The 16,602-nt window shown below is 32.7% G+C and overlaps 2 protein-coding genes and 1 long non-coding RNA gene across 3 annotated transcripts; 1 reads left to right on the top strand and 2 right to left on the bottom strand.

Moving 5' to 3' along the window:
* The first annotated feature begins 2,408 nt into the window (after positions 1-2,408).
* Positions 2,409-3,323, top strand: LOC121764730 (heavy metal-associated isoprenylated plant protein 24-like). Its single transcript, XM_042160740.1, has 2 exons — positions 2,409-2,699; positions 2,926-3,323. Exons 1-2 carry the CDS (start codon positions 2,546-2,548, stop codon positions 3,219-3,221), a joined length of 450 nt encoding a protein of 149 aa, XP_042016674.1. The 5' UTR covers positions 2,409-2,545; the 3' UTR covers positions 3,222-3,323.
* Positions 3,324-4,263: 940 nt separating this feature from the next.
* On the bottom strand, positions 4,264-5,961 carry LOC121764731. Its single transcript, XR_006042616.1, has 2 exons — positions 5,171-5,961; positions 4,264-4,570 (listed from the first exon to the last, which is right to left on the bottom strand). It is a non-coding gene; the product is annotated as an uncharacterized LOC121764731 (long non-coding RNA).
* Positions 5,962-6,299: 338 nt separating this feature from the next.
* On the bottom strand, positions 6,300-14,910 carry LOC121764729 (low affinity sulfate transporter 3-like). The gene is made up of 11 exons (XM_042160738.1): positions 14,535-14,910; positions 14,389-14,437; positions 12,839-13,221; positions 12,194-12,259; positions 11,849-12,079; positions 11,388-11,514; positions 10,622-10,908; positions 8,547-8,740; positions 8,377-8,459; positions 7,609-7,685; positions 6,300-6,553 (listed from the first exon to the last, which is right to left on the bottom strand). Exons 1-11 carry the CDS (start codon positions 14,844-14,846, stop codon positions 6,395-6,397), a joined length of 1,968 nt encoding a protein of 655 aa, XP_042016672.1. The 5' UTR covers positions 14,847-14,910; the 3' UTR covers positions 6,300-6,394.
* Positions 14,911-16,602: the final 1,692 nt, after the last annotated feature.

The raw sequence follows: 16,602 nt of genomic DNA, 5'->3' as shown, positions 1-16,602 counted from the left end.
GAGAGAGTGAAAGGGGCAATAATGACTATCTTGGATAAGCAATACTCTATTACAGCATTTTGGTGGTATAGTGTAATCTCTAATTTATGGTTAGTCAACCGGGCCTTAGTGGGCTTTAACCATTTTTTCGGGCTTAGAGATAGTAATAACAAGGCAATCAAACAACATAAAAACATAGATAAAATGGACTATCAAGACCTGACATGTCGATCAAATAAGGCCTGAGTGAATGTTTGTTTCCAATTCAAACTTAAATTTTTACTATCATCACTTTATTAATCACACATCATATCTATCTTTCTAATCACATGTAGCATCATTATATCTTATCAACCCCTTGAATATTCATCTTTTCAACATCATAACATTCATCTCTCATATCAATCCCCAAAATACATTCATCATTTCAAAAATATAAATTGATGTGAATTATTTAAACGTGACATTTTTTTCTAGAAAGCAAAATACAACACAAATTGATACTAGAATAGCATTTTACTTTAGGGGCATATTGCCTTTTATCCTTTTATATAAATCCTCACCGCCCTAAACAAAGGTGGTCCTCATCTAATAACCGTTCGATCATCACGGGTCGCCACATGGCGTGGCGATCCAACACCCACGTGGCAGAGAAAAAGTGTTACTCGAATCTACGATCAAGAACCTTCTATTTCTTTTTATGATGGTGAAATAAAACTATCTAATATTCCTTCGTGGCTAAGGAAGTCAAGCAAGCCCCATTAGATTCTTACCATTTTATTTTTGAACTTTTTGTCGAATTTGTAATATTTTATATTATATAGGGTTCTAACTGTCGAGATTTTTTAGCTTAATTGAGAATTGAGATGCATTTTCAGCCATTTATCCATAACATTTTCGAAATGTCAACTGCAAGTAGATTATGTCAACTTAGGGTATTATCGTCAATATCTTGCACATCAAATATCAATAGCATGTACATCAAATGTCAACAACTTATAGTTAACAGTATATATGTACAGTTGACATGAATTGTATATGTAGTTGACATTATAGTTGACATGAATTGTATATGTACTTGATATGAATTGTACACATAGTTGACATTATATGTGTGTAGTTGACATGAATTGTATATGTAGTTGCCATTAATTGTAAATGTAGATGACAAAAATATAAAAAAATATAAAAAAAATAAAAATAAAAAAGTATTTATTGAATAAAATGTACCATGAAATTACCATTCCGGTACATTTATTGAATAAAAGTATTTATTTTCGTAATTAATTAATCTAAAAATATTTTTCATGTGACAAATTCTGGATCACTTATTTTTAAATGAGTGGCTGATAATACATCTCAATTCTCAATTAGGCTAAAAATTTTCAATTGATCACAACCCATATTATATATATATATATATATATATATATATATATATATATATGTATATATATGTATATATATGTATGAGATGAAAACATTTTTTATTTATATTTTTTTTGTTTTTGTTTTTTGGTATCTTATAAATTTATGTTCTACTAAATCTACAAATACTACCAAAATTATGCAAGTCTTACGTGCAAGTTGCAACCTGACTACGATTCAAAAGGTGATTCTGGAGTATTGAAATAGATTAACGGTTGATCACAACCTCTGAAACACAAACTTATGGTCCTAAGGGATAATATAAACCTAAATCACTTTTTTTTTCAAAATATCCAAAATGTTATAGTCTATGTTATTATATTCGGCATTTAATATGTGTTGTCCGCATTTTATATGTGGGTAAATGATGCTACACAGTAATTGTTTTTAGTTAATTTTGGAACTTCTCGTTCTGATTAAAGTTCTAGTGAGATCACTATTCTTGGATACAGATTAACATATAATGACCCAATATATGCTCTTCGAAGGATAAGAATTGATGAATAATGATCTGATATATATGTGCTACTCAATCGTTTGTTTCGGCATTTGTTATAGATAGAATTTTTATTTTGTTAATTCTGTTGTTGTTTATATTCTGAATTGCTTCTGTACTTCCAACTCACCATCTTTTTGGCTTGAGTTCTTTGTACCACGTCATTGCAAAATACTTAACCTTATGAAAATCTATATGCAACATGAAAATCTTCATGGCCACATGATTCATAATGAAGGAAAATTAACATGGTTAGCAAAATACTTGCAAGTTGCAATGCATAATACCCATCCCATGCAAAACTATATTACTATAATAAATATCAAACCATAAACATTCACAATAAAAAAAAATAAGACAAAAACACAATAATAAATGGAAGAATCTGGTGACTTAGAACGTAGGCCAAATCTCCAACTTTATACTATACATTTTTTAATAAAAAAAAGGCACATTTACATGGCTCCTCAAATCCTATATAAAGGCATGCGAGATAACTCCACTTTCATCAACAGAAAAATCTGCAATATTTTCATCCAAAACAATTTTGACACCCAATCTCGAAAATCCGTCTAAATTTCTTTTCTCGACATATCAAAAACTAGGTTAAAGATTTGAGGTTGTAAGAGACAAAGAAGAAAAATGGGAGTTGAAGGAACATTTGATTACATAGCTGATTTGATAAGCAGCACAAAGAGGAAGAAGAGAAAGCAGCTCAACACCGTTGATCTCAAAGTCCGAATGGATTGCGAAGGCTGTGGAGAGAGAGTCAAGAATGTCCTCTCCGGCATGAAAGGTAGTATATATATCTATTTATTTATCAGTTTTAGAAACAAATTGCAGTTTATTTCAAGATTTTTTTGTCATGTTTTCGACTTTATACGATGTTACTATCATTCGCGACATGTGAGTTCTAGAAATTGTTTTATTTATTTTAAGGCTCCTTTTTTTCTGATCGTTGTGGATGCTCTTACTCGATATTAGATATCACATAATAAATAAAAAATGAAAAATTGTCGCAGGAGCAAAATCAGTGACGGTGGACTGGAAACAACAAAAGGCGACAGTGTACGGATTTGTGGATGCGAAAAAGGTGTTGAAGAAGGCGAAGTCGACAGGGAAGAAGTGTGAGCCGTGGCCATATGTTCCGTACGGACTCATTGCTCATCCTTACGCTAGTGGCGTCTACGATAAGAAGGCCCCGGCCAATCACGTGCGTGGAACCGATGAGCCTGGCGTCGGCACCCTCAACCCGGTCGAGGAGAAGTATGCTCTCATGTTTAGTGATGATAACCCCAACGCTTGCACAATCATGTAGATTTTTTTACCTAATATGGAAATGTTTGTGTTGGAAATTTGAATATTGATATATATGAATATATGTGGGGTCGGTCCTAAAATTTTAGGACCGGTTGGATTATAATATTATGTTAATAAATACAGTTGGATATTGACATATTTGTACTTCAAATTCGTTTTAAAATAACTTTTAGAATCATGTTGATAATTAAGGTCTTAAGAAGGAAAAGAAATCATGATATGAGCAAATCAAATAACCAAACACAAAAATAAAATCGAAATATTAAATTCTGCTTAATTATTTGAAAATTTCAAATATACGGATTAGTTCAAATTACTTTTTCTTCAAAATTCATATTTTCGGTTCAATTCAAATTACTATTTTTTAAATTAAAAAATTCCAAACCATTTTTAGTATATAAAAAGTACTCCATTTAATTAATTTTCTAACCTAAAATTTATTGTAATTAAAAAAATGGAATTTTGGATTTTCTTTTGGTACGGTTCAGCTATAGATATAATTTTTTTGGATATACGAATATGTTGAATTTATATTCTCTTAAATTAGGATTTCGGGATCAGTTCGGATTATCCAAAAATCCAATCCAAAATCCGAATGCTCACCCCTAATTATGATACCTTATGTAAATATCAAAGAAAGAGGCTATTAATCTTTAACTTTTGTTCATTAACATGTCACAATAAGCCATAAAATAACAAAGAGTAACGGACTTCACAGATACTACAAACTCAAATTTGAAGCATACAATATAATCTGAGATACAACTTTGTTTCAGTATGATATATAGATTTTTCTCCAACACCATACACCATCTCACAAGATCAATGATCTTCCTACAAAAAATGGAAAAAAAAGAGTAAAAAATTAGCAAAATTGACTGTCTCCAAAGTTGAGTAAGAGATGTGTAAACCAATAAAACCAACCTTAGTAATTTGTGTCATCGAAAACCCATGGTTCCCGCTCAAAGAGTTCACGGCCGTTCATCTGAACCACCCCTGCTGCTATATCCTCCTCACGCTTCCTCGCAGCTGCCACTTTTATGGCATCAGCATCGGCATCCTGTACAAGAAGATATCAAGCCACTTCAAGATCTCTAAATCAAAAATAAAATTTACACATTGCTTTTGGTATGTTTATCCAATCACAATTGCATAACTCTTCAGATAGAGATTTCTACAAATGAGATTTCTGCAATTATGCCTGACTAGACATACCACGTGACATATGTATGGAGTCTCAACCATCAAAGTTTTACTCCTAGATCAAATGAGAAGAAAGATCCACGTCTCCCATAGCCCCCTCGTTAGCATACTTGTCGATCATGCAAGGCTTGATAAAATAGCACTCTACGCGGGAGAGACGCTTTACCATAAATAAACTACATATACTTCCATTATACTAAAACCAGAAGTTCGAATCTAAACTAAACAACAGCTGATACAACCCAATAGTTTTTATAATTCGTTCTTCAAGATCACAGAGAGGAAGTGAAAATAAGCAATAGTTCCATTCATGTTTGGGGGAAATTCAGACAACATGAACAATTATGATGACCGGAAACACATTGCACTACATTTTGTCAGAGAATAAGTTTTTTTTGCACCATCCGAAACCTATATATTAGTTAGCAGAATGGATAAATTGAAGCAGATGGCTATTGAAACAGACAACAAAAGTTTATCATAATATGAATGCAGGCTTGAAGATAGGTGTTCGAAATTCAGGAACAAACATTTCATACATTTCATTCATATACTTAACCCATTCCTATTCAAGTAATTCTAAGTTATCAACCAAATCCTACAAGTTCAATTTGCTTCCTGTCTCCTCCTGCCGACAGCAAACCATACCAAGCAGCTGCATGAGAAATTCAGGCCGGAGTTTCCAGTCCTACCTATTAGGCTATTACCGAGTGCGTAAGTGAATTGCTCGATAAAAATTCTTACCAGGTGCTCTGTCCTTGCTTGTGTGCGGCAAAAGACACCACATGCAGAAATACCAGCGTGCTGAATTGTTTCTGTCCACGACGAACACTAGCTGTTCGCCGTTCTGAACCCAGCATCCAAAACCCTTTTTGGTTTCCGAACACTGAATGACCTCCATATGTTCGATCAAATGCCGAACTCTCTAGGTGTTCAATGTATTGCTACGAGGATTATTTCAATCTTTTTACTAAGCTATTCTCGAGAATTCCATGGTGTTCGCCGTTCCGAATCCAGCACCCGAAATCCATTCCAGTTGCCGAATGCTGAACGACCCCCATATGTTCGATCAAATGCCGAACTCTCAAGTTGTTCTATGTGTTGCTACGAGGATTATTCTATCCTTTTACTAAGCCATTCTCGAGAATTCCATGGTTTCTGAGCTTCGAACAAACTATGATTCTATGACCAACACCTCATCTCAAGCAAGCAACATGGAAATTTGCTCAACCAACAGAATGAATTCAATAAAAGGTAATACTTCCCAAGCCTATGAGATCAAATCCCAATTCAAAACAGAAACTGTAATATACAATCAAAAACAAATTCTCGCAAATTAAAATTAAGAAAAGCTACAGTATACCAAAAGGATCCTTCAATCACAAAATCCGCAGCAGTAAATCTAGAATTACCTAGTTTTTTTTTTCAAATTTCACCAATTGACATATACACATACGAAACAGCTGAGATATAACGAAATTCTACCAAAAAACGATGAAAGTGAAAGGGAAACCATAAACAGAAGAAATTTAGGGATCGGACCTTTCTGCGTTTCCAGGCGGCGAATTGAGCTTCTGTGATGGGATTAGGGTTTGGATTCGTCGTAGGTGTTGGTGCTTGCTGATTATTCTCGGCCTCCGCCCCCATTTTTTCTCCGATGGTGTTTCCGATTGAAAGAGGCGGCGGTTCAATTAAGAGAAACAATTTCCAACATTCAACTGACTTACTAATAATTGTGAATATTTTTATTAGTGTATATTTTTTTAAATCATTATATAAATGAATTTGTAAACTTTTAAGTAATGACATCATTATACATTAATCCGAAAATCATAATTCATACATATAAATTATTTTATGCAATTATAAAAAATTATATAACAACAGTAAATACATAGAATCAAAATATTGATGTCAACATTGTCACAAGTTCATCTTATTGCAATAGTTCACACTATATTCATAAATTTAACAAGCGTACAAGCCATTGACATTCATTTTGCGACGAAGAGATGCCTCCACTGCATCACCTATGCTTACGAAAATCCAATCCGATCCCATTTTTTCGACTAATTTTGCAGCTTTCATTTTGGTAATCATTTCCCATCTTGGATTCGCCACCGCTAACTATATTATGCAATATAAGAAGAATAAATAAATAAATTATTATAACATTAAAACCTCATTAACATAGAAATTATTTTTGGTAGAGATTATAAAATATAAATTGACTTTTGAACTTGAAGACAATAATTTTCTAGTAATTCGTTATGTTAAATACTCCATCCGTCCCTGAAATTTTGTATCATTTTTTTTTATTTCGGTCCGTCCTATAAAGTTTGTCCCATTTCAATTTTTACTATTTTTGGTATTGAATTTCATACTCCACTAACACATTCATACTCACATTTTATTATAAAACTAATATGTAAAAGTAGACTCACATTCTATTTATTTTTCAACTCACTTTTCATTACATTTCTTAAAATCCGTGCCGGGTCAAAGTGAGACCATATTTGAGGGACGGAGGGAGTAATTTATACTCTCTTTGTCCCATTAAAAATGAAATGCTTCCCTTTTTGGATTGTCCCATTAAAAATGAAACGTTTCCTAAAATAGAAATAACTTCATCTCTACTTTTTTATCTTTCTTATTTTACCCTCTCTTCATTAACTTAGAAAACAAACTACATAAAATCTCATGGCGATTCCTAAATGTTGCATATTTAATATGACGGAGGGAGTATAAAATACCGAAAATTCAACTATGTTATAACAAGAAAAAAGAAACTTCATTGATTTGTATAGGCTTAACTTTTCAAGCCCCTACTTAGCTATTTATTTGAATACGGAGTACTTTGTATATAACACATATCCACTCGGTTTTAATTAGTCCGGTCAAACCCGATTTTGGGTTGGGTTGGGCCAAGACTCAGAAGAATTTTGGCTTGACCCAACCCAAAATAATCCGAAGCATAATGGCCTCGGCTCGCTTTGAGAAAAAAACTCGGCCAGATTGGGTTGGACCGGCTATTTGGCACCTCTAAACTAGTTTTGGCTCGGCCCAATAAAACTTATTTTTTAGATTTGTTTGGCTTGGTTAGATAGACATTTGTTAAAACAAATACCCATATGTATATTTGAGAGAAAAAAGGGGCATTATTTATTTTTTATTTGTCTTACCTCTATCCCTCGAGAAATCAGTTTCTTGTGCAGTTCCTCCATAGCATGGATTCCGGTGGTATCGATGCTCATCACATCTATCATAAACAATACAAAAATGTTAGCACTTCACATTGATCTCAAATAAAAAATCGTACCAACATAGTGTTGTAAAATAATATAGAATCCAAAATAATTAGGGCTTTTAATCACTAATATTATGAATTTCAATTTTTTTCCACGAATTTAAAACTTAGGTCGTAAAATTCTGAATTTTATAGACTTAAAACTTTGTCGTAGAATTCATGAACTTTGATCCTGTTTTGAATTTTCCATAATTGACAATTCTAACAATATCGAATATAATCTAAATCAAGAAGAAGATATCGGAGAACATAATTAACGAACTTGATCTTCGAACAATCAATCTGAAATTTCATCTAAAAATAAGAAGAAATTTTGTCTAAGAACAAAAAAAGTGTAGATGTGAAATCATTTTATTTTGGCCGAGGTTTAATCGTAATATTTGCATGAACCAACTTGTTTCCGGCTATGCTATTCGAAACATCATCTTTGTCTTTTCCCTATTAGTCCACCTAGATTATCCGATGAGGCACGTTTGATTCAACTTCACTGAAATTGTCAATTATAGGTTGTGCAAAATCCCAAACATAATCAAATTTTATAATTTTTACAATCAAGTTGGAAATTTATGGAAAAAATCGATATATTAACAACACATAGCCTAATAAATTAGTGAAATGATATACTCCATAAAACACAACTTACTAGTCATGTCGAGGATCATGACACGAACTCCTGTTTTGTTACTTTCTTTCATCTCGTTTTCATCAGACAACCACTTCAAAATCCTGAAATAAGACTAAATTAATATAAATATTGTGACAATAGGAACTTTAATTTGAAACCAAAATACAGTATAAATTAAAATAATTGACCTTTCTCGAATGAAATTAGCATTTGCAAAGCACAATGTCCCAGAATTAATTTGAATAATGATGATGCCTGGGATTTTGGTGGCGACAGGAAATTGGTTAATGCTGCAGAAAATATCTGTTCCTGGCAATCTACCTAGTACTTCTGTACTAGGTTTAATCGACAACAAAATTATCTTTCCAAATGAAATTCCCACCTGCATCCAGTTAAATTAATGAAATAAACAATCACATAAAATGAATTAATTTATTAATTATATGCAAAAGGGTGGTCGTTTCTTTGATTTTATAAAATTAAATATAATATTGAAATAAAAAAAAAACGAAATGAAGGATGACAAAAGGAAGAAGAAGATAACTTTGAAATAATATCAGATTTAGTACATCATTGAAATAATATCATATTGAAACAGTTAAAATATGAAAAGACGAAATTGCCCAGGAGTCCAAAAGGGCATTTTCAGAAGAAAACAGTGCAAAATGATCAATTCTGAAATAAACACTTAGTCCAGTGACTAGTGGAGATATTTTTAAAGTCCAAAGACGATTAGCAAGATAAACCCATAATCCAGGGACTATTTTTATAGTTCACTCTAAGTTAAAATAGTCTGGAGCAATTTTGACAAATCTAATTCGAACAAATTTTATGTTTTACGTATAAATTTATTGGACCTACCATTAATTTTCACTTTATAATTATCTTAGAAAATGCTAAAAAAATCTTCTTTATACATGATATTTTATGCTCTCTTAGTAATACAAACTAATAAAGCAACTTTCACCATTAAAAAAAGCAAAAGAAGAAAATGAAGTTTCATTGGGCAGAAAATGATGTTTCTTGGTAAAAAAATCACTCGACACAACAGTATTATTTCCCACTAAATGAAATGTCATTTTGCAATTCCAAGAAAAAAGGGAATGGCAATACAAGAATGAGGTTAAGAAAATATCGATATAATTAGATATATATTTTACAATAACCAAATGTTAATAATGATTTACTAAAATACATATCATAGGCGTTTCACCCGTTTGATGAAAGTCCTCACTCTCACTTGGCACAAAATAAGCTAAAAGAAATACAAAAACAAACTTGTGTCATTGTGAATTTTAAATTCATTGAACCTGGACATTTTAATAAGATTAAAAATACTGTATACCACGAAATGATTTGATGGACATATATGTATTTATTTAGTTGTTGATAGATTTTATTTAGTGGGTGTATATTCGTTTATAATGGTGTCACTATTCAAGAATCGGATTTCACTAGTTAACAGTTTGGTCTCACACAACACGACATTGACATGAGTCAACTATTGTGGAATTTAGTTACTATGCACATTTAATTATTTAGCACAAAATCATAGTAGAATAAATGATGGGTCCTACCAATAATTTTGGGTGTCTCTTGTATAAGACATCAATATTTTGTATGGTGTCGTTTCTCACTTCTGGATTGTGATCATTTTCAAGGTCAATGAGATCACAAGGCACACAGTAACTGCCACTTAATAAAACTATGTAATCCTAATAATTTTCTACTAGTATTTTATATATGACACACAAAATGTTACTAATTTATAGAGGTCATACCTAGTGATTTGAATTTTGAAGCACATCAAATTCAGGATGTAATCTTCTGTCTCACATTATTTTATTATTTATGACTTCGTACCATTAATTTGATGATAATTTATAACAAAAAAAACTCACTCCAAATAACCAATTATCAGCTCAAAAATTTGGAAACATCCAAAATTGTTTTAATAAAGATTAGTTAATCATCTTAAAATAGAATATAATAAACCTAGAATTGAAGAAAACAATATTAAAAATTATATTAAAAATAGTGACACAAAAAATTCGGTTCTAGAAACAAAATCACCAAATTCCAGGTGGATTATCCGGTTCAATCCAGGTTCGATTTTTTGGAATCATGAACGGTGAACACCTCAACTCATAAATGCTTATCTACTTACCTAGCTACCTACTAACATTATTCGCGAAATCGTACACTTTAATCACGACATAACATGCACAAAGAAACAAATCAACAAGAAAAAGAGAAGAATTACCGCGATGAGGAGGCCGATCTCGATAGAACCGAACAAGACGCCAAAGAAGGCGCCGAGAGAAACTAGGAAATCCAACTTGTCCACTTTCCATATGTTGTAAGCTCCATTGATGTCTATAAGTCCAGGCAATGCAGACAAGATTATGGAGGCCAAAATAGCAAGTGGAGTGTAGTATAATAGTTTCGTGAACAACAACAAAGATATCAACACTGTGACTGACATCACAATGTTCGATACCACTGTCTCACACCCTGCACTGAAGTTCACCGCAGTTCGAGAAAATGAACCTGCATGACAAAGTCGGAATTTTGAGTTAATAGTTCAAAAAAGTATTAAGCATTATATAAATATAATAGGTCAAATTCCTGCAATTTGCCCTATTCATAGTAAACCACAGAGGCTTAAAACTGGAGCCACGAAAAATTTCATTTAACAATTAGGGAGCCGGGAATTTAAGTATAGATGAGTGGACATCTTGAATACGACGTCATGATCATCTAATTCCCATATTTTATTTATGGATATGGATAGAATTAATAGAATTGCCCATGATCTACAAATCATAACTAATAGAAATGAAAATTTATAAAGTATATACCTGCCCTGTGAACGTATAAAAAATTATATTATAACCTAATTAGGTGGAGTATTAATTAATTATAAAAATTACTCCATAAAGCCAAAATTAAAGTTTGCAAAATAAATACTACTCAATAAAGCCAAAATTTAATTAGTGAAATTAAATTAATAATTTTAAAAGTCTCACCAGTTGCAGTGTAACAAGAAGTGAGAGATCCAACAATGTTCATGCATCCCATAGCCACCATCTCTTTGTTCCCATCCAAATGATACCCTTTAATCGAAGCAAAAGATCTACCAACTGCAATAGCTTCCTGACCACATATACACACATAAATGAGACTTAGTAAAAAATAAATCGAACTATTTTTAAAAATATAACTACAAAAATGGTAAAATCAAAACTTTTTGAAGAATTTTTGAAAACTGTATATGTCATTCAGATTTTGAAAGGTGTGGGATAAACCAGAATTTAATCAAACTTTGTGATTTTATACAATTAACCCTTCAAAAATGTATATATATAGCACCAATATGTCTATTTTTATGGGACGAAGGATTATAAATTTGTAATTCAGTTTTCCAAAAGATAATTTCCCTAGTATTTTATTTTATTTAATGACTATGCATGAGAGAAGAGGGACTCACAGTGAGAGCTATAAGTGCACAAATCAACCCAATTTTAGCTGCTTCTCCAACATGTTGAGCTCCGAAATCGAGCTGATGAACCGATATGGGATTGAGGCCGCCTTTCAGATGTTTGACGATCTTGACGCCGTGTTTTTCGGCCTTCGTTAAGTAGACGATGAAGGTGGAGAGCACGACGGAGAAGAGCGGCGCCACCGCCGGTAACCAGAAAACCTTCTTGTATCTTCTTCCCTGCACTTTCAACACCTTACCATTATTAATTAATTAATTCCCACTTAATTAATTAACACCTTTAAATTAGGTCAAGAAATGGAATTTTTTTCAGACTAATTGTGATTAACTTACGATGAAACGGGTGGCTAGGATGAAGATCAGAAACGAGCAGCCGAGGACGAAGTTCAGTGGATACCACTGTTGCATAAAATATTTTAACAAATTTGTCAATACATATGAAGTTATTGAGAAATAGTATAAAAGTAATTATAGAAGTTGTTTATATATAAGTACCCTTTTTAACTTTATGAGATTATTGCAATTTAAAGTACAAATTTTCATCAAATCATAATCAGTCTTGTAACTACTGAAAATATTAAATCATGAAATTTCAATTTTTCTCAGTTGTCCAACCAGTATATATTCTAGTGAAATCAATTTATTTTCAAATATTCAAACTGTGCAAATTTATTAATGATCGAGCTAGGATGTCGGTATAATGAAGTGATTACAACGCGAAGAACATGTTTTAAGCATAAGTCAAATCGGGGTGAATGCAAAAAAATAAAAAAAAATCCAACAAAAGCTAGAATTTCTAAATTTTGAGTTTTAACTATAAAAAATCAACAGATTTAAAAGAAATTCTGCAAAAAAAATTGTAATCTGTTACCAAAAAATATGGATCAAGAAAAAAACATTAAATAATCGCCATAAATTGAGGTTGAGATCATAAAAAAATGGCAAAGTTAAGAATATAAACTAGTAAATCAAGATTACTTGGTGATGAAGTGCTTCGACCACAGCCCCCAAAACGGATATAACATCCGTTTTAGAGGTGAAATGGCTGATTCCCAGCAATCCCTTGAGCTGCTGCAGTCCAATAACTATGGCGGCGCCGCCCATGAATCCGACGACCGCAGCATGCGAGAGAAAATCTATCAGAAACCCGAGCCTGAAGACGCCAAACATGGCCTGAAATGCGCCGGTGAAAAAGGTGACGGTGAAGATTATCCGCCGGTACAATGCCGGGTCGGCCGCGGGGTCCACCACCTTCGATACCATGGCGGAGAGGAGCAGCGAGACGACAGCCACGGGGCCAATGGCCAGCTCTCTCGAACTCCCCATCATGGCGTAGATCAACGGCGGCACCACACTCGCGTCTGAGCTCATTTTTCGTTAGTCTAGTTCGAGTAAAAACGATGATTTTTTTTGGGATGATAGTCATTTAAATAAAAAAGTTTCACTAGGTAAGATTTTGAAGTTAGAATATGTTGGAAGATACCGAAGATTGGGCTGAAGATTAATTAGTAGGATGATTTGCTATGATTTGAAATTAATTTGTTATCTAAGATAGATGGGATCCCTATAATCTAGGTTTACCATATAGGAACTTACTCTATGCCTACAAATATTGTATCATACACTGTAATTGTAATCAAGTAAATAAACCAAAATCTTCTTCCTATTGTTTCTTCATGGTATCAGAGCGAGTCGCCGACTGTGGGTCATATTTAACTGACCCAGCAGTATATCTGGGCTGAAACCGAAAAAAATGACTGACCCAGCAGTATAACTGTGCTTAAAGTTTGGGCCAGTGGTCCAACCGATCTGAAAAAAAATTGGGCCAGTTGTCCAATCGATCAGAAAAAAAGTCCAAACCCTCCAAGATTCACCTTGAAGGGTTTGAGGGAGGGTGTTGGCAATTGAAACTAAAAATATAACATATAACTGTTCCACATTGGTGTCAAGAGAAAACTAAAACTAGTATATAAGTCTCATGGGTCCCACCTCCTTTCACCAATTGGTTTTAGGATGGAACCCATAAATTTCTTTCAGAATATACAATATAAATTTTAATTTTATTTTTCCAATTGTTTCATCCGTGTACAAAACAATTCTTCCAGTAATATGCAAGACACCGTTTCATTAAAATAAAAATAAGGAAAATAAAAGCAATTAATATAAAACTATATTGTTTTGAGCATCAAACGAACCAACTAAGACAAATTCAAATTATTTTGTTTTCAAACATAATGAGACCAAAAAAATTTGATCATATAACTCCATCCGTCCCCATGACAACGATTAACTTGGCATGTGTTTCAAAAAATGTAGTGGAAAGTAAGTGAAATATAGGTCCTACTTGAATATATTAATTTTATTGTAAAATATGAGTAAAATGAGGTAGTGAAATGTGGAATCCATTACTAAAAGTAGTAAAAATAAGTGTGTCAATTAATTGAGTACGGATGAAAAAAGAAATTGATGCCAATTAATAGGGACAGAGGGAATATAATTTAAGTAATTAATATATTATTTTTACTTACATAGTCCATATTGTGGGTCAAGCTTGGCTAGATTAGCATATCCAATACTCTAAAAAAACAAACAAACACATATTAATATATAATTGAAAAAAATGTAACATGCACAAAGCTGTAAATGTGTATAAAATGACATCATCGGTATAAACCTGTGGGATGCAGAGGCTGGCGAGAGTCAATCCAGAAAGGAGATCATTCTTGAACTTTGTAGCCTTATAGTTTCTACCCCATTTAAGAATCGGAAACAAGCCTTCTAGAAAAACTAGAAGCTTGCTCCGACGAGGCTGCTGCCCGGATTTTGATCCGGGCAGCACAGACTCCCTCACAGAGGTGTAGACCTGCCTCCACGGGGAGGGCGGGGAGGGAGAGCTAAGCAGCCATTTGGCCCTCTCGGACGCGGCCGTGGCGGCGTCGAACGGTTGCAGCTCCATTGTGAAGGCCTCGGCTGGCTTGGTGGCCATGTATAGTGGCAATTTGAAGTGTTTGGGTGAACCCAATTGAGAGAGAGCTAAGAAGAAAGAGAGAGTGATAGGAAGAGTACTTTAAATACAAACCCTCCATGGGGTGAGGGGCTTTGAAATCGCCACGATATTTAATTTTTTTAGTCATATTAATGTGGGCATAAAGGAATTTTGGTACTATTAATTTTGGTGATATAAATGTGCATCATGTTTAGATGTTACATCTAGGTAGGATATGGTCAGTCTGATTTTCTTTTTACTTTTTGCATTTGGCAACATGGCCAACATGCTGATAAAATAAGAAAGAATCATCCTCGTGTTCATGTATATCTAGAATTAGCCTATAATGTCACATGATTTAAGTTTATAGTAATTTCTTAGGAACCATTGTATGGTTGGCAGGATTTATTTAATAAATCAAGCTATGCAACATGCCAACATAGCATGGAAGACCATATAAAAAATAGTTTTACAAATATAATATTTCATCTTTCCATCATTTAAACAATTATTTTTTCATTTTGGGTTGTCCACAATTTAAAAAAACTATTTACTTTTTCACTTTTGATATACGTACGAACTCACATTTCACGAACGTAGTTTTTTATGCTCACAATCCATTACTCCGTAGTAAAAAAAATGAGTCTCACATTCCACTTACTTTCTCCTTTTATTTTTTCTTCACAAAGTCAAACAATTTTTTAAAATTCGTGCCGAATCAAATGACTGTTTAAATGGTGGACGGAGAGAGTAATAAAAAACTTATAGATTTTATTTAATGTTTAAGTTTCTTTGCATTACCTCTTAATGTTTAATCTAGATGTATGATAATTTGACTTCAATAAAAAACAGACAAGCCAAAAACTGGTCTTGTATATTTGCTCAAATTTTTTTGGAACCAGATATAGTAAGTGTTTGTGCAAATGTATGAGTCCAATTTTGGACTTTAACATGATTGTCCATTAATTATAAATGAAATTGTTAAATATGAACCAAAACATATCGTTTAATTAGGACAAGAAGCTAACATACTCAACGTTTAGAATCAATTGTACAGTATCAAACTATCAGTTTTAAACTTTAATTTAGTCCTAATAATATAATAATCATAAGAGAAAGTTATGTTTTTAGATGAATTAAATGCTCTCACTAATACATGACCTAATTTTTGGATTCGAAATTAAGGCAAGTCACGAGTTATGACCGGATAGCATCAATTTTTCAAGCCTTATGTTAGAGGAAATACAATTTTGAAAAATTCGAAAAACTATATTATGAAAAGTGTTGCCCAGTTAGACCCACAAATAGTTAAACCTAACCAACATATAATATATTCTATGGTGGGTTTTGTTTTTCACCAACTCTCCACTACGGTCTTCTACCACAAATTAATTGCAATTTATTATTCATTTTTATATTTCCTCTAGTTTATTCTCTTAGACAACAATGTATATCTATATATAGTTACAAACAATGTTTAAAAAATTAGATCAATAACACACCTTCAAAATTATTGGTTCATGATTTAATTGACCAGACATAGTAGATGTATATACCAAACTATGGAATCTATTTATAGTTACCAACAATGTTTAAAAATTAGATCAATAAGCCATCAAAATTATCGGTTCATGATTTAATCGACCGGACCCGTAAAATTAACCCTATATACAAATCAACACGTCTAGAAGGAACCACCTTGTGATACACCAAATGTTGACCTACATAAGCAAAGGGCAGCCTTTCACAAGGTATG

The sequence above is a fragment of the Salvia splendens genome, chromosome 14 (genome assembly GCF_004379255.2).
Source record: "Salvia splendens isolate huo1 chromosome 14, SspV2, whole genome shotgun sequence".
NCBI classification, from domain to species: Eukaryota; Viridiplantae; Streptophyta; class Magnoliopsida; order Lamiales; family Lamiaceae; genus Salvia; species Salvia splendens.
The sequence above is the reverse complement of the archived record's forward strand: the minus strand, read 5'-3'. Positions and strand labels throughout refer to the sequence as shown.

Bases quoted from the DNA above. Each gene is read 5' to 3' on its own strand.
- LOC121764730 (XM_042160740.1), top strand. From the start codon at position 2,546: ATGGGAGTTGAAGGAACATTTGATTACATAGCTGATTTGATAAGCAGC. The intron at 2,700-2,925 runs GTAGTATATATA...AAATTGTCGCAG, and splicing joins TGTCCTCTCCGGCATGAAAG to GAGCAAAATCAGTGACGGTG.
- LOC121764729 (XM_042160738.1), bottom strand. From the start codon at position 14,846: ATGGCCACCAAGCCAGCCGAGGCCTTCACAATGGAGCTGCAACCGTTC. The intron at 14,438-14,534 runs GTTTATACCGAT...TTGTTTTTTTAG, and splicing joins CCAGCCTCTGCATCCCACAG to AGTATTGGATATGCTAATCT. The intron at 7,686-8,376 runs GTAAGTTGTGTT...TGTTTATGATAG, and splicing joins CATGATCCTCGACATGACTA to ATGTGATGAGCATCGATACC.